This window comes from Tinamus guttatus, unplaced genomic scaffold, assembly GCF_059628265.1.
Source record: "Tinamus guttatus ecotype Peru unplaced genomic scaffold, ASM5962826v1 Tinamus_guttatus_pri_ptg000472l, whole genome shotgun sequence".
Lineage (NCBI taxonomy): Eukaryota > Metazoa > Chordata > Aves > Tinamiformes > Tinamidae > Tinamus > Tinamus guttatus.
In genome coordinates, this window is record NW_028289006.1 from 1,017,073 (window position 1) to 1,039,627 (window position 22,555).

At 57.0% G+C, this 22,555-nt stretch overlaps 1 protein-coding gene across 1 annotated transcript; it reads right to left on the reverse strand.

Annotated features, from left to right (window-relative positions):
- Positions 1-273: 273 nt before the first annotated feature.
- SHISA8 (shisa family member 8) lies at positions 274-16,266 on the reverse strand. Its single transcript, XM_088532963.1, has 4 exons — positions 15,689-16,266; positions 1,591-1,715; positions 1,380-1,514; positions 274-618 (listed from the first exon to the last, which is right to left on the reverse strand). The coding sequence occupies exons 1-4, from the start codon at positions 16,249-16,251 to the stop codon at positions 293-295; spliced, it is 1,149 nt and encodes a 382-aa protein (XP_088389089.1). The 5' UTR covers positions 16,252-16,266; the 3' UTR covers positions 274-292.
- Positions 16,267-22,555: the final 6,289 nt, after the last annotated feature.

Here is a 22,555-nt window from a genome sequence, read left to right on the forward strand (position 1 = left end):
ATAAAGTGGGAAGGGGCCAGGATGGTCGCCCGTGAGTTCCTCGTGGTGGGTCGGGCGGCCTTGCTGGGCGTGAGTCAGGCTGTGTCCCGGCTGCACCGTGGGGCGTCCCGATGGCAGCAGTGCCTGCGGCCGGGCGCACGGCTGGAGGCAGCGGCCCCACAGCGCAGCTCTCTTGCGGCCACAGCTGCACAGCCCTGGAGCCAGCACCGCTGCGCTGTCCTGTCCCGTTGGGCCCCACCAGCGCCGCGGCCGAAACCAGAGCAAGAGGGTCAGCGTCGCCTTCCCCCTCTGCTTAGACGGTGACCTCAGTCTTGCTGTTGGTGGAGAGGTGCCGCTGGGGCTGGGCATAGTGGGGCGGTGCGGTGCCGAAGAGCTCAGGCAGCTTCTCGGCGCTGAAGGGGCGCCCGGCAGCGTAGCCCTGCCGGCGGCCGCCCTCCCAGCCCCCTTTGAAGGCTGGGCTGGCCAGCGGCGGCGGAGGGCCCCCTTTTGTCCCCTTGGCTTTGGGGCCCATGGGGCAGCCCTCAGGCAGAGCCGGCGCCTCAGCCGGGAAGGGCAGGGTGCTGCTGGGGGGCAGGTCCGCCCCGGCGAAGCGCTTGTAGAAGTCCTCCGGGGCACTCTCTGTGGGGGACACAGGGAGGGGGATGCTGGCATGGGGTGTCACCCCACAGTGGGGAGGATGACCCCGGTAGGGCTGGGGTCCCTGGGGAGGGATGTCCAAAGCCTGAGAGAGGCCCTGGTGCCACCCCCATGCTGCAGGCACCAGGGCTGGGGACTCTGTCCAGGGGATAAGCAGTGTCCCCTGGGGCCGAACAGGAGGGCGGGAGGGCCATGATGTGTGGGAGCAGGTGCTGGGAGACCCTGGACCCTGGGAGATCCTGGGCCCTGATTTGTTGGGAGAATGTTTGAGGAGCTTGGGGATCTTGGCCTCTGATTGGCTGGGGGAGTGGTGCTATGGGGAAACCAGGGCTGTGATTGGCTGGGGAAATGCCTGTGGGTCTGTGGAGGAATTGTGGTCCCTGATTGGCTGCAGAAGTGGGGCTGGAGCAGGGGATCTTGGCCTCTAATTGGCTGGGGTAGCGTTGGGGATGCTAGGGCGGGGAGGGGGAATCCAGAGCCCTGATTGGCCAGAGTGCTGTGGGGCTCTGGAAGATCCTGGCTGCCAATTGGCTGGGATCCTGGTGCCTGATTGGCTGGGCGAGTGCAGGGGTATGTGCAGGGGGGATCCTGAGCCCTGATTGGCCAGGTGCTCAGGGATCCTGGCTCCTCATTGGCCAGAGGTGCTGGTGGGTGCTGCTGGTGCCCTATGGGGCCCTCCCCTCCCCAGTCCTTCCCGAGGGCAGCCCACGTCCCTGCTCCCGTGCGGTGGTGGTGACGCTTACCCACGGCCCTGAGTGTGGCGTACTTGGCGTAGTCGGGCGCCTGCAGTGGCAGGCGGCTGCCATGGGCCAGCGGCAGCCCCATGGGGGGCCCCCCGATGGGGTTGGTGACCAGGGCGTTGTTGAGGTGCAGCTTGTCTGGGGAGAGAAGGGCGCGTGGGCGGGGGGCCGGTGGGGTCGCCCACGCTCACGGGGCCGGCACAGCGCCCCTTACCTGTGCCATTCCGAGGGGGCGGGCGGCCCAGCCCCTCGCCCACCTGCACCTGGAGGCTGCCCACGTGGCCGTCGAGCTGCTCAGAGGGGCCGAGGCCCGGCTGCTTCAGCAGGTCTGTCAGCGTCCTGGGGGAGGCAGGATGGGCGCTCACGGTGCTGCACAGCCCACCGGCTCCGCGCAGCCCCGGCGCTCGCCCCGGCCAGCCACCCCGCACACCTCCCCAAGCCCCTCATGCCTCCTGCCGCTCTAGGTCCCACCATAGCCCCCCCTCCCAAACTGAGCGGTAATGGCTAAAGAAAACACCTTTTTCTTTTTTTTCGGGATCCAAATGCAAACCCAGAGCTGAATCCAGCTGTCCTTCACTCATCCTTTTTCTCCCAGCTCTGGTTCACCTGGGAAGCACTTTTTTTAGGCTTTGATGGGAGAGCTTCCTAGCTCGTGGTTAGAAAATCATTACCAGTGGCTATCAACAATACTCTCACCCAAGCCAGCTTTTGCAACAAGGCTAGAGCACATCCCTGATTAGCAAATTAAGGTTTGGCTCAGGCTGAGCAGTCCTGGGCTCAGGAGTTTCACAGTGAAAAGCCACTGAGGGAGATGCGTTGCTCAGAGTGGGCTACAAGGGGTAAAACAGAATGAGCCGGAGAAAAACCGAACTGACGTCAACTCAAGCTACACCTCGGGGATATTTCCCCAGAGCGTGAGGCTGGCGGAATGAGGGGAGAGGTGGCTACACCTTCGTTTGAATTATTTCAAAGTGGAGAAAACCCTGGGGAAGAGATTAGAGCCACGGCTTGTGCCTCTTCAGGGAGAATGAACTAGCAGTGGCCTCTCGCGCATGCGCTGTCCATTCGTAATGCCCTCTTTATAAGTAATAGCATTAAACATTAAACACCATTACATAAGATAAAGCACTATTTCGTTTAACATTCATGGCTGGAGACACTGCAGCAGTACTGTGGTGCACAGGCGGTCCCAGTTTAAGGCGCGCGCGCTCGTTGTTGTGGCCCTTGACAGTGAGTCCCAGGGTAGGAAACAAAGCTTCTATTTGCATTGGCATTAGCATGAAAGAAACCCACAATTTATGCTATAAAGACCAGTCTTTCGCTATCAAGGATGCTTAGGAAAGCAGAGAGAGTCCAGTTAGGGCTTTTGCTGTCTCTCTAATCCCCAGGATCCCTGTCAGCATGCCTTTCATGTCAAATGCTCTGGCTAGCTCATATGGGCACGCTGAAAGAGCTGCAGAAGGAGCTTCACGATATCAAGTGACTGGACGATAAAACAGCAGATTAAACTCAGTGTGGATAAATGTAAATTGATGCATACTGGGGAGGAAGGGTGAATAATCCTGACTTGTTATATATGTCAGCTCCTTGCTCTGAAGCAGTCAAAAACTGCATCTGGAGTAGTGCCTGGCTTTGGCTCTCCCAGGGCAAGAGAGATGTTGCCAAGCTGGGGCGAGCCCCATGGAGGCCCCATGGAGCAAAATGGTCGAGGGCCAGAGGCTGAGCAAGCTGGGCTGGTTGGGCTGGAGACAACGAGACCGAAGTGGGTGATTGCTGCTCTCAGCTGCAGCAGTGGGGGCTGCAGAGGAGATGGAGCCAGGCTCTTCTCAGAGGTGCACCGTGACAGAGTGAGTGTTGCCAGACATATGACAGAGCAAGGGTTGCCAGATGCAAGCTGGATTAATTCAGGCTAAAAATAAGGAGAACTCTTCCCTGTGAGGGTGGTCAGACATGGCAGAAGGACCTGGAGCATCTGTGGGATCTGCATCCCTGGAGATAATCAAAACTCACCCAGCCAAGACCCTGAGCAACTTCATCTAACTTTGAAGTGAGCCCTGCTCTGAATGAGGATTGAACCAGTGATCCCACCCTCAAGGTCTCATCCGACCAAAATCGGGGAAAAAGGGTTGGAAAGGGGTGAAACAATTCTAGCTTCCATGCACAAGATAAACAGACACCAAGTATCATGCAAAGCCTGGGGGAAGGAAGACACGGCGTTGGCTTGTAAGACCTGCCCTGGGCTACCAGGAGAAGGCCTTGGCTCCTATGCTTCCCTCGGAACCCTGGTACAAGTAATTCAGGCTCTGCCTCTCTACAATATTTTTTCCTGCCTATGTGCAGAAGCGTGGAGCTGCCATCAGCTGCTGCCTGTGTTAGGTGGATCAGTTTTTCTAATCAGTCCAAGGTGACACGAGTTGAACACACTGATCTTGCATGCCCATCCCCTCCTTCTACCCCTGCTGCATGTTCTCCACAAACGCTTGTCTCAGGGACATGGGGTCACTCTTAGACTGGGTTTAGTACCTTTTTCTGCAGTGGATCTGTTACAGTCTTGTCCAGAGTAGCAAGACTGCTCATCCCCCATGATTTTCACCCAGTAAAACAATGGGGAATCAAAGTGCTTTCTGCAGAGCCAAGTTAAAAAAAAGGTCTGAGATCCATCTACATCCTAGTCCGAACTTACCTTTTCTGAGAAGCCCATCCGTGCTCATTGCTTACTACACACCTTGTGCCCCTCTTCTGTCTACCCTGGCCTTTCCTCTTCTCCCTCCTCCTCTCCTTTGAGACAGGCGTGCCAAACCTCCAAGCAGAGAGCTCATCTCCCTCCGGCAGCTGCATAGCAGGACACCCTGACCTACCCCAGGATGGGTACATGTACTGTCCTGCAACACACTGGGTGTGAGAAATGGAGCCAGAAGATGTGGAGCTCACAGCCTGGGCGGACCAGATCGACGCCTGCTGTGACCTGCTGCCAATGTGTCATGCCTTATCCACCTCTTTGAACTCCTGTTTCTGTCATGTAGCTCACAAAGTCCTGCCCTTGCATGTGTCATGTGAAGCCATGGTGCTTGGAATGGGGCAGGACTTCTGAGATTGCCTTGAAATTCCAGCCAGGATTACTGGAGGACTGTACCCATGACATTATGCCTTTCATTTCGACTGCAATGAGTGAACACCAGAGGGCAACAGTAACAGCAGCCTCCGGAAAGTTGCGGGGGAAGATCATTCACTTTGTATGTCTTTTCCAACACTCTGAAGAAGATTTGATGAACAGGTTCCCTCAGGATCACTTAATCTCGAAATAGACCAGGAAGTTCGGCAAAAGGAAAATGCAAAATCCTGCACCTGGGGAAGAATAACCTCGTGCTCCAGTACAGGCTAGGGGCTGACCCACTGGAAAGCAGTGAAGGGCTGGAAGGTCCTGGTGGACAACAAGTTGCATATGAATGAGCAGTATGCCCTTGTGCTGAAGAAGGCCAGCAGCACTGGTGCTTCGTTAGGCAGAGGACGGCCAGCAGGTCAAGGGAGGTGAGCTGCCCTCTCTCCTCAGCCTCGGTGAGGCCACGGCAGGATGCTGGACTTCTCAGTCCAAGACAGTTGTGGAGATGCTAGAGAGAGTCCCGTGAAGGCCACAAAGATGATTAAAGCATTAGAGAGTTTTTCCATATGGGAGAAACTGAGAGCTGAGATTGTTCAGCCAGGAGAAAGAAAGGCTCAGGGGGGTTTATCAGCGTGTATGAATACCGGATGGGAGAAGGCAAGGAGACAGCATCAGACTCTTCTCAGAGCTGCCCAAATACAAGAAATTCTTCTTAGATGTAGTAATAGTAATTAAAAAACCCCACCTTCTTTACGGTAAAGGGGAGTCGAACACTGGATATGATCTCCAGAGCTCCCTGCCAGCCTCAAGCGTTCTGCGATTCTGTGAGTTTATTTCAGTGCTGCTCTTTGCCCAGGCACTCCTTCCTTTCCTTAAATCATCTCTTAAAGACCTGAACACCATTTGACTTTAGTCTTGAGGCTCACTCAAATCATAGGTCTTCCCCATGAAGAAACAGATAATTTGCTGAGCTAAACTGGTGTGGCCATGTGCCCCCAGGAGCCTTCCTTTGGTTTATTTACACGTTTCTTGGCCCAGCCAGGCTCCTCCTGTCACTGATGCTGTGCCTCCCATGGCTGTGTCAGGTTTTGCTCCCTGCTGCCTGTCTTCTCTAGCTCACTCTGGAGCTGGAGGTAGCAGCTGCTGTTGCCCTTAGGATGCTTCAGGATCTGCTATGAGGGCTTCAGTTCAACTCAGGGATTTCATTTCACCATGGATCCCTCTTGCTCCTGTAACTCCTGGGCATGTTCAGTCCCAGGAAAGGAGGCCCTATCTTTCATGGCACATTGGGTGCCGCATAGTAGCTCCCCTGCAGCTGTGCCTGGGCAGGAGGTCTGCGGGGCAGCATCCTGCTGAGGAGCTGCAGCCCGGCAGCTCTCCCCTTCCCTGAGGTGCATTACGGCCGGCCCCCTCATAGCAGGCTGCTGCCTCCACTCGGAGCATCCCCAGGGCCCAGCACTCAGCCTGGCTTCTTTTGCTGGGAAGTTCAATGTGATTTGACCTATTTTTTTTTCCCTCGGGTCTGTTTATGAAGCTTGAGCAATCCTTTATCTGCGACTTTCTCTCCAGATAAATCCATCAGTGCTTATTTTTTTTCCCCCACAAATCTACCCTCAGCATTGCCTGCCCAGAGCACGGACAAGAACAATAACAGTAAATGCAGCTCTTAACAAGCGATTTTGCAAAGGTAGAAACTGCGCCGTCCCTGAGCGTCAGCAACACCTGACTCACCAGCTCTCCCGTGTCACAAGCTGTGCCACAGGCAAGGGCTGCAGACACAGCCCCTGTGGGGCTGCAGCCCACAAGCCACCAGTGGGGCTCTTCCTGCACTGGTGCTTGGGCATGTGCTGTTGCACTGCTCAAGAGCCTGGTGCTGTAGGAGGTTCTTCATGGTGTCACCTGGGGTGGAACCCAGCTGCGCACATTGTGGAGGTCCAGCCAGAGCAGATGGGGGCCTGGGATCATGGTCGGCTGCACAGAGAAAGAGCTGCCCACATTTGCCCCTTCATCCCCACACCCTGCAGTGCAAGGAAGGAAAAAGCTGGAGGCTGCACCGTGTGTGTTTTGGGGGTTTTCCTTCAGGCTAGCCCTAGCCTGGTCCCATGGTTGAAGACTCAGTGTTTGGGGAAGGTTTAGTCTGCTCCTGGAGCACATCTCCCAGGTAAGTTCATCCAAAAGTATGTGCCCCTGAGATGGCTCCAGGGTGCACACTAAGGCTGAGTATGCAAGGAAGATCAGCAGAATGGCTTTAAAGCTGCACTCCTCACCTGAAATTAAACACCAATGTAGAGGCATCCATTGCCAGGAGCAGCCTCCATCCAGCACACTGTGCCTGCGGATATTGAGTTCACATGGCTGCACCTAGGAGTTGGTGTGCTGTTCTGGAGTGAGATCCCACTCCAAGCTATCACCTGCTTTCAGAATAAGACTGTCTTACCCAGGCAAAGTCTCATCTGGGCTTGCCTGCAAGTCCTGTCCGATCCAAGCCTGGAAGACCAAGCCAATGAGCTCGACGGAGGTCCACCAAAACCCTGGTACAAGCATCAAGAGCTCTTCAGCACGCAAAGAGGTGACTTCTGGAGCAGTGACAGTGACAAGTCAGAAATAGCTCTATGGCAAGGACTAGCACACAGAGGTCAGTGCTCCCGAGCCGTCCTGAGGGAACTACTGGGTGCATGAGATGGAGGTGACCCTGTGGGAGTAGGGAAGCAGGGCATGACAGATCCCCCAGCCCCAGGGGCTGACTCATTTTTGGGAGCCCCATAGAAGGGGAGAAGGATCAGTGGCTTAAGACCCATGTGTGGAAACCACAACAGGAGAGCTGTTGCAAGCCGTGGGCAAGGGGAGTCAGAGGAATCGGAGGAGGAGACAGTGCAGCCATCAAAGGAGGAGAGAGATAAATGAGTGACAACTGAAGCAACATTGCCCCAAGCTGGAGCGAATGCTTTGCTCCTGCCCTTGGAGCGGGAGCGGAAGGTTGCAGCCCGCCGGGGAGGAGGGTGAGAAGCCATTGCTGCTTCGGGCGAGCGAAAACACGGTGGGAGGGAACTGTACTGTACATTAGGGCTGCGGTGGGTTGGCACTGGATCTCCTGCACTGCTGTCGGTGCCAAACAAGAGCTTCACTTTTGCCTCCTGGGGAGACTTTTCCCATATCTTACACTGCTTGGGACTGGGGCCCTAAGTCTGTGTAGTGAGGCAGCCTTGGCGCTGCAGGATCCCTGCCTGCTCCCCCTGTAGAGGTTGGGATGCCCAGGGCAAGGAGGTTTTACAGAACTCAACAGGATATTCTAGCAAAGGGCTGGCATGGGAAAGCAGGCTGCTTAGGAGCAGCTAGAGCTCAGCTCCACTACTTCCATTGGCACGGGGTGCCTCGCAGCCCATCCATCAGCTCCTTTCTCCGGGCTAACTGGATGGCCTCTCCGGTGGGCAGCCTGTGTGATAGTGTGGACAGACACCGGCGCAGTCTGGTGCGCTGTGTCCCTCTCTGTGGGGACTGGCATGTTGCAAGACTCTGAGAAAATGCCCAGTTTGCTTCAGACACGTTTGGTTACACCCCGGCGCATCTCTGCCCCAGGATCACTTGTGGTGACACGTCACCTTCTGTGCCGACACAGACCTTCTCTCTTGAAGGAGCAACACTTGCCAGCCATTCAGAACCTGACCCCTCTCCCACCCTGCCTTGGTCAGTGCTACCACCAGCCAGGAAAGGACAAGATACTCATTTTTCAGTTCGTCTGGTCTCATTCTGCTCTCGCTCAGCAGGTCGGGTGAATGGATGCGGCAAAAGAACTGAATTCTTCTGCCCCACTCGCCTGCGTACCACCTGCCCAGGTCTCTCCTCGCTGCCAACGCTGACTGCTAAATGCGGAGCAGGAAATAGCCTGCTGACACGTTTGTCCTTTAGGAGGGAGAAATGGGAGCAGCACTCAGAGCTCCTGTTGTCTGTGAGCAGGGAAAGGGAACTCGGTAGAGGGATACGGGCACAGCTGTGGAGCAGGGAGAAACGCAGGAGCTGCCCTCATGGGAATACTGCTTCGGGCCCACAGGATACCTCAGGCTGCCCTTGGCCACCGCTGTCCACTGGGCTGCGCTCCGTCAGCCTGGTCACTGCTCCACACAGCTGCCCTGGATCAGTGGGACCGCCAGGTGACAGGGAGACACAACACCAGCCAAGACCGAGGGCAGTGGGGCAGTGCTGGACCTCCTGGGAGAGGACTGCTGCTGGAGGAGGGCCCCGCGGTGCCAGCAGCACAGCGTGTGGCAGCCAGATGGGAGCAGTGATGGGGAGGAGTCCTGCCCCTTCCTCCCTCCCCATCACTGGGTCATTTTGGTCTCCTCTTCCAGGGAGCTGGGGCAGCATGTGACAAGGCATTCACCATATTGCCTCCAAACACCTTTTCTAGGTCTTCGCTGCTTCTTACTACCATAGGCATCAGCCACAAGCGCAGCCTCAGCCTGGAGCATTGCCAGAGAAACACTCGGCGCAGCCAGACATAGAGTAGGGTAGGGTTTCAGGACCCCAAATATCCTGGAGAGACCCAGCCTGCACTGCAAAACACGAGCATGTGGGGTACTTGCTGATGCAGCAGCTGGTGGGAGAGCTTCAGGCAGCACCGTCCCTGCTCCTCGGGCTCTGCTGTCCCCCTCCCCAGCGCTGTGCTGGGGCGGCGGGTGCCGGGGAAGAGCAGTCTGCTCCGCGGAGCTGCCCTTGAGGGGGTGTATCCGTGCAGGCACACGCTGACCATGGGGACATCTGTACAACCACAACGGAGCGTTCCTTGGTGTTAGTAGCACCCACAGAAGCGTGTGCAAGGCTACTTCCCCCAGTAAGTCCCTACTGTGCCTCATAAAGTTATAAATGGCTCCGGTATGCAACTTTTCTTTCTCTTGAGAGGGCTTATGCGGATGGACATAGACCACTTAGGCAATCCCAACAATAACCCCGTTTGCCTAGACATGGCTGTATGCCTATGGGTGAAAGCCATGCGAAGCACAGCCCTAGGAGAGATGTCATGGCAGGCTGCTGCACCTATGTATCAGCACAAAAGCATCTTGAGATATCCTTGGCTTCTTGGCAGATGAGAAGCATCTCATTTGGAGAGCAACTGGGGAGCAAATTTTCCTTGAGTTTCCCTGGAAGATCCCCAGATCTCTTGCCCATAAGGATCCAACAGGTGCAGGATCTTTCTGTAGGGTCTCATGGTGTGACTCTCAAAAGATTCATTTAGTCTAGAAGGTCCCTATATCTCTAGAGATCTGGGGCCTAAAGAAAAACACAGGCAGGTGTTCCTGACTCACACGGGATTTGGACACGCTGTGCAAATGCTCAGGATGGGTGCCAAGCATAATCCGAGCAGGAAGAAGAACGGTTGTGAGAACCACCATAAGGACCTGCAGAAGGATGGCAGCCATCATGGGGACAGGGAGGGAGGCACAGGTAGCTCCCTGGCTCTGCGTGCACAGACCATCCAAGGCAGGAGGGCGAGATTCAGATCCTGCTGGGAAGTAGGTGAGCTGAAACAACAGATGTTCCCTTAAGAAAATGTACAATGGTCAGGAAGGAAAGTCCAGGAAAGTCCACCACCTGGCTGGGCAAACAGTAAGAGTTGCTGGGTGCACATGAGCTGGGCTGGGTGATGGGTGACCCTGGGCTTACCAGCAACCAGGGGTGATGTAAGGTGGATGTGGGGAGGGGTCTAAAAATCCGCTGCTGGGAAAATGGGGCATTTTATCTGCTGAGCAGCTTTTTTTTTTTCCCCCACAAGACAAAAAATTGTTTGTTGCTGCTTATAGGTGACTTCCATGATAGCAGTCAAGAAAGTCTGCTGGGATCCCTCAGGTTTGCCCCATGCAAACTGTCCATAGGGGTGTTAGTGCCACAAACTGATGTCCAACAGTGGAAAGGAGAGTCTTCCTACAGAGGACAAGAGCTCTTGGTGATGGTGACAGCACTGAGCCAAGAGTGATCAGTAGTTTTCAGTTTTCCCCCCACCCCACGGAGGATAGACATCCATCCGCACCGAGGCACTGCAGCCTGAGGGCTCCAAGGGACAGAGGCTGAGGTGACCGTGCTGAAGCTGAGTCTGGAAAGGAGCAGGACTGGGAATGTAGGGCTGGCCTGGTCTCCAGGCAGAGCTGCCACTGTTGCTACAGCAGGAACTGGTGGGAAAGGAGGGCAGGAATCCATCTTCCTAATGTGGGCTTTCCTACCTCCAGCTGTGTGTGTTTGTCCTTTTTTGGTGCTGATGCCAATCACACTGTGCTTACATGAACATCTTGGAAAACTTGCTGGGGCAGAGGGTAGTGGGTTCTCAGGACAAGCTGGGTGGTCCTGGCCTCTTAGGTTCAGGTGAAGCAGGACACTGAGATACAACCAGCTGGGACCTTCAGGTCTCTCACTGCTGTGAGTATCAGCAGCAGAGCTTGTGGGTTTTTCTGAGACTTATTGCTCTTAGGTCAGAGCTTAAACCCCTTCCCACCAAAGCGCTTTTGTAAGACATGTCCCTCATCTGTACAGACAAATGACAAGAGGTGACCCTTGGAGTTTGTGAGTTTTGCAGGCATCAGGAATGGGCTGTCATCTGAAGGCATGCAGGTGGCAGACTTTCCTCTTTAGCCTAGGAAGTTTGTGAGGAAAACTGCAGGAATAGCCCTGAAGCATGAGGAATGCTCCCGAGGAGCAGGAAAGACAAAACAAAAGAAAAGAAAAAAAAATGGCAGGACAAATAGATAGAAACAGACACCAAACCAGCTGTGTGATGAGAAGTTGGCCCGAGGCCACGATGCAGTCCGCAAGGCGCAACATGAGAAGCTCCTACCCGAAGCGCTGAGAGGGACACAAGGTTGCATTGCCCATGCTGAGCTACGCGTGGGCGCACGGGGCAGAAGCAGAGAGAAATATTTGCGCTCTCTTGGTGGCGCTGAGCAGAAACATGGTGCAGGGGCTGCCTGTTCTCCCAGCCACACCAGGGTGGAGGCAACGGTGCAGCCTGTGCCACAGAGCTGTGCTAGTCTCACACACATGGGAAGGGGAGCTTGCAGAACAGAGGACCTCCGGCGGGTCGTGCACAGGAAACCCGGCCACCACGCAGGCTGCACAGCTCGTGTGCCACCCTGCTGCCCAGTTAGGGGAGAAGGACATGCAGGGAGGGCACTAAGGACTCCTAAGGCAGCTGTCAGCCATGGGCTCTGCTCTGCACCAGCACCGGACAAAGCCCAGGAAAACAGTAATGGCTCCATCCCCCTACCCCCTTGGATGCAGTTGCTGGTGCTTTGCCTTCCAAGGCTCTGCTGCCGCACTGTCCTCGCATCCGTCTGCCTCCTTTGTGCGTGGATCCCCATGTGTTTTGATGGGGAATGCGGGATGCGATACCACCACTTTGATGCATGGGCACTTTTTTCCTTTTCTGCCACTGCCAGTGCAGAAAAGGTTTAGTAAATTGTAGAATTTGCAGCAACGGGCTCATGGAGGGATAGAGTTGCACTCTGCTGTGTGCCATCCCCTTTCCCGGACTGCAGCATCACCCCACAAAGGCAGAAACACTTTCAGCTTAAGCAGAAGGAGCCACTCAATAGGGAAGGGGGAAAAGGAGATTGCTCTCCCTGCTCCTGCAGTGACATTCAGGAAAATCACTCTGTGCGGGCCAGCAACAGCTGTGCAGTGCTGTGGCACATGGCCAGAGTGCAGGCACAACGACTCCATGCGCGGTGTGGACAGAGGTGGGCTGCTAATTTTGTCCCAGGAGAAAAACACAAAGACACACGAGAAAAACTTTCCTTTTCCCACTCCATATGCCCAGGTCAAAAAAATCTGCAGCTTCTAGGAAGAAAAGATCTGTTGAGCAATGACCCACATATTTCAAAGTGCAGTCCCGTGTGAGCTGAAAGTGTGCTTATGGGGAGCAGAATAAATTACCGCTCTGCTAATCAGAAAAAAGTTCTGACTCGTGATAGAGAAATGGGAAGGGAAAGAAGAAAGGGAACACTTCACTTCAGTAGAACTGAGGCTACAAGTCGAAAACAAGTTTCCCTCCGCTCAGCAGCAATGTTCCCACCAGGTATCATGTGGATGAAATGAGAAAACGCAAGACCTGCTGGCAGAGCCAGGTTGAGCATCCTGGAGATCTGCCCAGTGGCACCCTGCTTGAGTCTGTATTCCCACGGGATAGCTAGGACTGGCATGGCCAGGTCAATATGCCGGCTTGTCACTTGTACACACACACACACACACACACACACGTGTACAGTGACTCCCGCACCTACCCCAGCTTGTGTCACACCTGGATGGGGACAAGGATCCTCAGTCGGCCTCTCAGCCCCAGCGTTGCGGACAGGGGTGGTGGGGCAGCCACAGCCCCATTAGGCCAGGCAAGGGGAAGCGCTTCTTGCTGGGGCCCCGCTTTGGCAGCAGGTGCTTCCCAGAGACCCGGGAAGTGGTTTCCAACCCAGGTGCAGGGATCAGGGCCTGACGGGCGAGCGCAAGGTGGAGGCAGGAGGCAGTTTCCCTCCTGCCTTTGCCTCGAAAGGCTTCTGGGCGAACAAGCCCTGACCACAGGGGCACCTCTTTGTGCCCCCGGGCACGCTGCTCTCGGAGGCAGTGCCGTGCCTCTTGCAGGGGCTGCAGCAGAGCACAGAGATGTGCTAGGGTGGCAGCTGGGCTGTTCTCCAACCTCCTCAGGCCCGGCTGGGAGACCACAGAGCCAGGGGGTTTACGGTGCTGCATCCTTCGCAGCTGCAATGTCTCCTTGCAAGGAGGAGAGGCAAAAAAAAAAAAAAACATACAAGTTGGTAAATGGAAGGGGAGTCAGAAAGCACGGCGACTGGTAGAGGCCGTATTGATCCTGTCAGCGAGCCAGCGCTTCCCCAGGCGACACAGGGCAGAGACGCAGACACAGACACCAGGCCAGGCTCCCCCTGTGGGGCACTGATGCACAGAGCCCCCGGAAGAGCCTTGCACGGCTTGGGAGGGGGCCTGGTGACCCCTGTACCACCTAGATTGCACCTGGCCTCCTCCAAACAGGGAGGGCTCAGTCCTGTCTTCCCCTGGTCCTCAAGCAGGCAAAAGCACTCGGCCACTCCTGCTGCACATGGGCACAGCGGTAGGGATTACATGGAGATGAACTGGAATTGGGGTGCCCTCGGTCTGGGAATGTCCTCAGTGGATTCGGGATACAGCAGATCTAGGGATGAGATGCAGTGTGTGTCTGGGTGGGAGCAGCTGAGCTGGACACAGTGGGTAGCGGGTCCGGGAATGGGATGCAGTGCTCAGGTGCTGCCCAGTTCCGTGCTGGCAGGGGCAGGCAGGTGCTCTGCAGGAAGGAGAGAGGCTCCCTACGCTCAGGGATGCAATCAGAGCAGCTCCCTGTTTGTCCTGGTAAAATCATTTCCTGGGGGGTGCTTTGTTTTTTCTCCCTTTTTTTTTTTTTTAAGCTAAAATCTCTAGACAAAATGACATAGAAATGGATTTATCACCACATTTGATGTCCTCACTAGGAGGATGCGAAGTAGAGCCTGCACCTTGTTGATTAGAAAGCCAGCAAGGTGCTGGATTGAGGCACAAATAGCTAGTGCAGCCCCCTGGTCCCCTCTTGCCCTGAAACTCGCTGCCTGGGCTCTTCCCCAGCTGGTTCAGGGGGCAGAGCAGGGGTCTCCTGCAGTGCTGGGGCCCAAGCAGAGCCACCGGGCTGGGCTGCCCGCAGAGCAGGCAGGTTGGCCGCAGGGACTGCAGGCAGCGTGTGCACGTGTGTGTGCCGAGCGGGAGGAGGATGAGGAGGGACAGCTCTGAGTCAGGCGGGAGCCGCAGGGGCTGAGCTGTGCCTGGGAGGGCGTCAATGCGGCCGAAGCCCCGGCGGCGCAGAGGGAGAGGGCAGTGAGGCCGATGCGTCAGGTCGTGCTGCCTGCCTGGGGGGTACGTGGCGTTTCGCTGGACAAGCCCCAACTCCCCCCGGAAAGCTGGGGACATGTGAGGGAGCACGTTGCTTGCCCGCGAGCCACGACTGGTGCATCATGCTGAGGCCTGGGCGCGTGTGACATCTCTTTGCCACGAGCTGGGACTCAACCTTCCCTTGGTGCCGCTTGGGTGATATCCTTGCAGGGGAAGGGGGTGCACCCAGCACGCGGAGGCAAAAACAAGCCTTGGCACTGCATTTTGGTGGCTGTGCATGCGGGGAGGGACAGAGGGACAGAAATGGGGCAAGAAGTGTCTATTTGAAGTCAGGACTAATGAGCAAGTGAGACGGGGAGCTGGTGATGTGCTAATAGTGAGACAAGCGGGAGGGAGGAGTGGAGCAGGACGGAGGGCTCGGAGCCCAGCGCCGGGGAAAGGGGGAGACGCGCGCGTGACGCTGTGACCTTTTCTGCCCCACTCCAGCCCCCGGCTCAGCCAGGCAGCCCAGCACCGGAGCAGGCAAGGGCAGCCCAGGGAGGTGAAAATGAGGGGCTGGGAGTCCAGCAGTGGCGTGTAGCCCTTTTCCCCACGTGCCCCACTGCCCTTCCCTGCGGTGCTGGGGGCTGGCAGCCCCTTTGCGCCTGGGGCCAAAGTGAGCAGCGCCCTGAGGGGTTTGGAGCCCTCCATGCCACGCCGATGCGCACACGCATGCGTCCATGTGCCGCACACACATATACAAACACGCACGCACAGCCAGGAGGTGCAGAAACTGCAAAGGCGCCGCTCAGCAATCTCCCCTCCCTCCATGCTGGCAGTGAAGATAAAGCCAACTGTTGTCCAGGATTGTCCTAGACATAGGCTGACTCCAAAACACATGAGGATCCACATGAGGAATTTAGGGAGAAGGGTTGGGGGGAGGCCACTTCTGATAAGTGATATTTTTTCTTCCCCACTGACAGGGTAGATGGTTCTCCTCAGCAGGGACAGACCTCACAGCTTTGCAGGGTTTGACCAGGTCACGAACAGCATGACACACTTTCTGCATGTCCCTGGACAGGCAGATCCCAGGACTGGCAGCCCTCAGTATCCCGGGAAGAGCAGGAGCACTAACCCGCATCCCCATGCTGCACCCTGCATTTTGTCACGCTGGGCCAGTTCCTGCCTTGGGGAGTGGATCGCGCCTCTCCCCATCGTTGTGCAGAGGGGCATGGTGGTGGCCCTGTTGGGGCCTGGCTGAAGCTGCGGATCACCCTGGGGAAGGGGAACCCTGAGCCCCGAGTGTGGAGCTGCCTTGCAGGAGGAGCATGGGGGCGAAGGACCTTACCTGGACATGGTCATCTCTGCCTGGGGGCTCTGCGACTTCTCCAGGCCCAGCTTGGTGAAGATGCCCACCAGCACCATGATGGCCACCACGCCGCAGATGATGTACACAATCATGTTGGTCTTGTCCCGGGTGGGATCCTCGGGGGTCTCATCCACCCGGGCTGGTGGCTGGCCCGTGTTGACCCAGTTGGGGGTGTCGTAGTTGGAGCAGCCGCTTTGGTCCAGCCGCCCGGGCTTGAACTGGCAGCAGAAGCGGTACCCGCACGTCCCGCAGCAGTACTGGTAGATCCCCAGGTTGCAGTTAAACGGCGGGTCCCACTGCCCCATGACGTCGTAGTAGCCACGGCAGCGGTCACCCCCCGGCATGGCTTCGGTGGGCGCCGCGGCCACGTCCTCGGCCGTGGGGCCCCAGCTGGCGTTGTTGCTCTCCACCTGCCCCTCGGGCTCGGGGCCCCGCGTGCTGGGCTCGCTGGTGCCCACGCGGCCCGGGTCCAGGAGCACCAGGCAGCAGATGCCGAAGACGTAGCTCCGCTCCATGCGTGCGCGGCCCCCCCGGCTCGCCATGCCGGGCGCCCTGTGCGTCAGGGCTGCACGGCTGCTCGGTCTCCCACGGGGGCAGCGCGCGAGGAGCGTCCGCCGGTCTGCAGGGGCCACCTGCACGGCGCTGTGCTGCCCGCCCGGCGGGAAGGGGTCGGTTACGCGCGCCGGCCCCTCGGACCCTCGCAAGACGGGGCCCCCGGCACCAGCCTCATGGCTGCAAAAAAGCCCCCACGGGGAAGAGACCAGGGTTTGGCTGAGGGAAAGGTGGGGAGGAAGGAAAGAGGAGAGATGGAAAAAGGGAAGAGAAAAAAAAAGAAAGAAAAAAGAAGTGATAAAAAAATAAAAGTATGAGGGGCTGCACCCCCTCGTCCAGTGGCAAAAAAAAGGAAAAAAAAAAATAGCCCAACAGGCGGCAGCTCCAAGCGGGAGCTCAGGCAGGCGCCTGGCGCTGAGGAGCCCTTATCCCCTCTGCCTCGCGCAGGAGGGACTCCCGCATCCCGGCAGCGGCAGCAGTGGCGGGAGCAGCAGGGCTGCTGGGCACCGCTTCGGTCCGCCCCATCCCGCTGCCGGGAGAGGAGCCGGGAGGCAGGCGGGCAGGCAGCGCGCGTCCGCCTCTCCCCCTGCCTCGCAGACACTGACGAGGAAAGGAGAAAGGAAAAAAAAAAAAAAAAAAAAAGAGAAAGGAAAAAAAATCCCAACCCTACACACCAGAGAGGGAGGGAGGGAGTGAGGGAGGGAGGGCGCAGGAGGCAAGGCAGACAACGGGCGGGAGAGGCAGGAGACGAGCACGAGTGGGCCCCCCATGTAGCGCCCAGGAGGGCCACGCGCCCCACGGCCCCCCGGCAAAGCGGAGAGGCTCCCTTCCCTCAGCGAGTCCTGCGACACGCTCGCCCGCTCTGCTTGCCGCCCTGCGCGCCAAGCGCTGGCCCCTGGCCAGGGCTCGTCGCCGGGCCAGCGGCGGCCACGCGCGGAGGACGCTAGCCAGGCCCGGCCAGCTGCGGTCCCCTGCACTGCCGCGGCCCCTGTGCAGCCCAGGTGTGAAGCTCCCACCGCGCGTTGATAGGGGACAACTTGTGTGGGTGCCCTTCTGCCCCCCGCACGCTGCTCTGCCCATTCCCCCTCCTCTGGCGGTGCCACCCCTGATTAAACTCCCCCTTTGGCTGCAGCGGATCCAGCCCGGGCTGTATCACGCCCCAGGGTTTTCCACAGCACCACTTGGGCCGGGGTGGGGGGAGGGAGGGTTTCTGCAGCCCAAGCTCAGGGAAGGGTGGCAAATCCGGGTGCCCCTGCTGCCTGCCTGGCCACACCACCGCTCCCTGCAGCAGCGAGGCTGGGTGCTCCCCGTGTCCTGCGCCTGTGGCTGTCATCATGCCCTCGTCATGCCCACCACGTGTGTTGGGGAAAGGGCTGCCTCCGGGCCCTGCCGTTCTGGCACGGGGCAATATTAACTGTTATAATAACGCAGAGGAGAAGGGAAAGATTAAATGGGCCAGAGAGGCTTGGCTCCCTATTGGGGGTGGGCTCCACGTTCCATACTGGGGAAGACTGGGCAAGGGATGACCTCCAGACCCATACATGCTTCGTGCAGAGCAAGCAGCCACCAGCCTTTGTGGCAAACCTGGCTGTGGTGGGTTTGGGCAAACTCCCAAAGGGCAACGGTGGCGTGAGCTTGCCAGCTTGCCTAATGTGAGCTGCTCAGCCAGCGCATAGCGAGCGAAGGAGAGTTACATCGTATGCTATGGGGGAGAGAGTCCTGGGCATGGGCAAATATGATGCACAGACATCATCCCCTCCACACATAATAATGACTAGGAGGGTCAGGCCAGAGCTTTGCACAAGCCGCTCCTGTAGCAAGGGGGAAATGCTGCTGTGTTCTGCTCGCAGGACAAATTTAGAGGATAAAGTGTATTGGAAAAAGAAGAGTTCGCTTCCACTCGTAAGCCTCGCTGCAGTAAGTGCTCTGGCATGTCCCAGGAGGTGGCACACCTGGCGGAGATGGTGCAGCAGGAGCTACTGTGGCTCCCCCAGAGGGACACTGTCACCACACCTGCATGAGGACATGCAAAGCTCCTCTCCCCTTTTCCTCGTTCGAGTCAGCAGGATTGAGCCCTGCCAGCTCCTGGACATTTCCCATGTGGAGGTGAAGGCGAAGTTGCTCATTTTGACGGCTGGAGCTGCGAGGAGCATTGCAGATGTCAGTAAGCAGAGCAGCTGGAGCCTGGGACATGGTGAGATGGGCCCCAAGTGCCGAAAGCTAATAGAGAGCCATTCTGTAAGGTAGCTTCTAGCCTCCAGAGCTTCCCCAGAAGATAAAAGCCAGTGAGGTGGAAGAAAGCTGTGCATCTCCAAAAGACAGGCTCTTGCCAAATCTCGGCGGGTCTCGCTGACTAAACGCACAATCAGTCAGAAGTTGCAGACATGGGTGTCGTTAATGCTAATATCCCAAACCAGCGCTTGCCTGCACAGAAGCTGTGCAAGAAAAGTTTGCTCGCTGCCCAGGTAGTGACAGAAATAATTTCCTAGGAGCCAGGCGATTGCTCACGACATGCCTGCAAGCAGAGCCGTCCCAGGGGCCGGAAGGCTTATCAGCCTGGAAGCAAGCAGAGAGAGAAACTGGCCAAAATTAGAGCCTTTGCAAGAAGCTGGTTGCCTGGAATGACCTGGGAAAAAGAGAACATTTCTAAGGGGGATACTCATGAGTGTGCAGCAGTGATTTGGAAGGGTCCCTTGGATCCCATGCCATCATGCTGCCTTTAGCTGCTAATCTGTATTGGATATAGAGAGAAAGCCCCTTGCAGGAATTAGCTGGATGCATCAGCTTACAGGTCGGTAGGCACAGCTGGAGCAAAAGCAAAACATGCACTTGCACTGTCCTCGGGCACTTCGGGGAAGGAGGACTCAGGGAAAGAGTTGTGGTCGATCCTGGCCACAAGCCTTGAATGCTGCCATGGAAATATTCCCTCCAGTGACAATGCCACCCAGGCTACAAAAGTGTGTCTGTGCAGGAATACGCTGTGGCGGTTACACACGGACCAGGGAGGGATATGATGAGTGCTGGTACTGTAAACAGATTGTTTCTGGCAGGGCACAGCAGTACAAGGAGACGGCAGAGCCCAGGCTCCTCTTGGCCACAGCCAGGTGACTTGCTGCTGGCCCAGTCCTTGGCCCAAGCCACGGGGATGGCGCGTGAGGTCCCCACAGAGCCAAGGCAAGAGGCTTTGCAGCGCTTTGGAGGCGAAGCCTGGGTGAAATTTGGAGAGCACTGAGGATGCAGCATTGAGGATGCGCCAAGGAGGAGCACCAGACTGCTCCTCACTGGTGAGTGGGGATGGGTCATGCACAGGGCTCAGCTCTGCCCTGGGATGGGAAGGAAATGCTTGCAGGGCTGCAAAAGACAGCAGTGGTTCATGGGGACCCAAGGGACCCCGAGGTCACCCTGAAGGGAATCCGCTCTGGGAGCCAAGGACCAGAGCAGTCAGCCCCAAAAACACTTTTGTCACATTGGAATGACTGACCAAGGAAAGGGTGGGCTACGGAACGCTGGCACGAGATGGATCTGCCAGGAGTAGGAGCACTGCCAGGATGCAGCACCGCCTGTCCATGCACTGCTGAGCACTTCTGGAGCAGGGTTTGCCACCTACAAGCAGCAGCTAAATCCAGGCATCGTTAGCTCGGGGAAGCTGAAGGCTAAGGAAGGCTGTCAGAAAGATATTTCAGGATTTCTTTGCATTTGTTGGAGTCCACAATGGAGGAAGTTGCTTCTCCCAGCGCTTCCTTCAGAAAGGAGCATCCCCCTTCTTGCCTTCTCCTGGATCTGCTGCCCCGAGTTATCCCTGGGAGTTGGTGAGATACTGCTCCTTGCCAAGGTGCTTGTAGAGTCAATAGATGATGGGATCTGCAGGAGATATTGGGCTTCTTGTTTTAGTGCTGGAGAGCTAATGGAAGGAAAAGTTAAATTTCAAGTGTGGGGGCTCAGGCAGAGCCACGACCTAGACCTTGCCCTCCCTCCGAGTTCCAGCCCAGCACGTGCAAAGATTTTATTCCCGTGCCTGGATTCAACGTTTGGGCTGTAAAATGGCCTGCCAGAGAAAGGATGCTCCATAATGGCATATATAAAACACAGAACCATATGTGCATTTACTATTAAGATTATAATTACCAACCTGAGAAAGTTGAGATCTGCAAGTTCCCAGCTTCCCGAAGGAGGCTGCACTCGAACCCAAATGACACCCAGAGCAATCAGCAGAAAATCCATTCAGAGCTCAGCCTTTTATTTATTTATTTATTCATTCTAGCCAGCGCCAGCTGAGAGCAGAAGCCGGACTGGTGGCCTGAGCTCATCCTGCTGTCAATGTGAGAAGCAGCCTGGGCCCTGGGGAGAGCCGCACGGCTTCGGCGGTGGCTGCTGTGAGCCGGCTGCGCCTCCCAGGAGGCTCCCGCAGCTCACTGCCTGCGGGATTTGCATTTACAGCTCATCCCAGAGGCCTTGCCATGTCTGGAGTGCTGCTGGGAAGAGCTTTCCCTGTGCAGGTGCTTGATCCTGGGCTGCTCCTGGGCAAGGAGAGCCTTTGTGGGCCCCCTGAGACAGAGCCGGGCTGGCACCACCTCGATGGGGAGAGTTGCAGAGCCTCTTGCTCCTGAGCTTTGGGGTGACTGGCAGGACATTGGAGCCAAAAAGCTGTCTCCTCCTGGGTACAGCGGGCCAAAAATGTGGCATGATCCCCACGCCTGGCCTCCTTCCTGTGAGAGTGGCCACTCCTCATGGAAGGGACTGATTTAAGGCAAAATGCTCTCTGACGGAGAGCACCCATCCTCAGCAGGTGTCCCCAGCACTGGAGACCGCTCTGGGTGAGGAGCGGCGGACAGGAATGGTTAAAAATGGGGCCTCCGAGCAGCGACATTTGCCTCATCCTTTCTCCAAAGCGTCCTCTCTGTAACTGCATTAAAAACGCTGGTATTTGGGTGAAAGCCAGACACGGCGGGTGGGGGTGTAAAGCTAAACCCAAGTCTGCTCTTGCTGGACAGGCTACTGGAGGCACCCCGGGCGCCGGCCGGTTCAGCCTGCGTTAGCCAGGAATGACTAACGCAGCTAAAGCCACGGCCAGATGGCCTCCTGTCACTTGGGCCGGCCGCTTTTTGCTGTGTTTTTGCAGTTGGCGCAGGGCCCCAAGCACACCCTCTGAGGGCAGAGAAACCCCCGTCCTTGGACTGTGCTGGGGGCCCCCGGCAAGACGTGAGGCTCCGGAGCATTGGGGCAGAGCGAAACGTTTGCGTTAGCCAGGGTGCAGTCCTGGAGCTGCGCGCCTGCAGCCCCAGCACCGTTTCTCAGAGAAGACCATATGGCCAGGAGCAGCATGCGGTCGTTGCAGCACACGGGCAGCAGTGCCGGAGCAGCTCCTTGGGAAGGGCGCCCACGCCGAGCTCGCCCGCTCTGGCACTCTGGCGCCGGGGGCGCTCGGGAGCTCCGGGCGGCTTTGGGGACGTCTCTGTGCGAACCCCACTCATCCCTGCGCGCTCTCCGCCCCGAAGCGGCCAAGGGCAGAGAGGACTGCATCACCCTCGGGAAACCTTCTACTCGCAGGCCCCGCGGCTCCTGCAGGCAGCTTTTGATGTCTCTTTTCCCTGGATTACCAAGGAGGGAGAGGGCTTTTGTATTAGCGGGCTGGCTGCAGGCAGAGCTCCTCAGCCCGCTGGGAACGTACAAGCTCTCAAGCTGGGTTCGCTTTGGCCTGATCCGCCTTTGCAAGCAGGACCTGCCTAAGATACCCCAATCCTATTAGCATCAGGGATTTGCTTAAGGTCTCCTTTCATTAACCCAGTGACATTTTGCTGCGCAATAAGCCCCTGTCTTTCAGGAGAAGAAAAAAATCAAATTTGCTGCTTCTCACTGCAGGAACCGTTCCCGTGTCGGGTTGGCAAGAGCCTCGTTAGAGCAAGCTGGAGTCACCTTGGTGCTCCCACTGGATGCGGTGTTTTTCTTCTACCTCCCAATTCTCAGCCCAGGGAGAGGATTGATACCAAAAGCAGCAGCGATCTGTGTGAAACAAGTCCTGTATATGAGACTTACCCATGGTTCAGGAACATCTTGCTGGGATGCCAGCAGAAACCGTCTCAAGCATCTCCTTTGAATCCTCCAGAAAGCAGCATGTCAGAAAGAAGGGTCATCCAGTCCCGGGAACTGATCCTGGCAGCAACTGAAAGGAGATGCTGAGGAAAGAGTAGCAGGGTGAGCATATAATGAGACTCTCCCAAGTAATCCCCTAGCCTCCTGCAACGTGCCACGTAAGGACTTCTTGACCCAAAGATGGTTTTTACATGCTGGTAAGTG

Excerpts from the sequence above, each read along its gene's own strand:
- SHISA8 (XM_088532963.1), bottom strand. The coding sequence starts at position 16,251 with ATGGCGAGCCGGGGGGGCCGCGCACGCATGGAGCGGAGCTACGTCTTC. Across the intron at positions 1,515-1,590 it reads GCCCCCTCGGAATGGCACAG|ACAAGCTGCACCTCAACAAC; the intron begins GTAAGGGGCGCT and ends TTCTCTCCCCAG. Across the intron at positions 619-1,379 it reads CGCCACACTCAGGGCCGTGG|AGAGTGCCCCGGAGGACTTC; the intron begins GTAAGCGTCACC and ends TGTCCCCCACAG.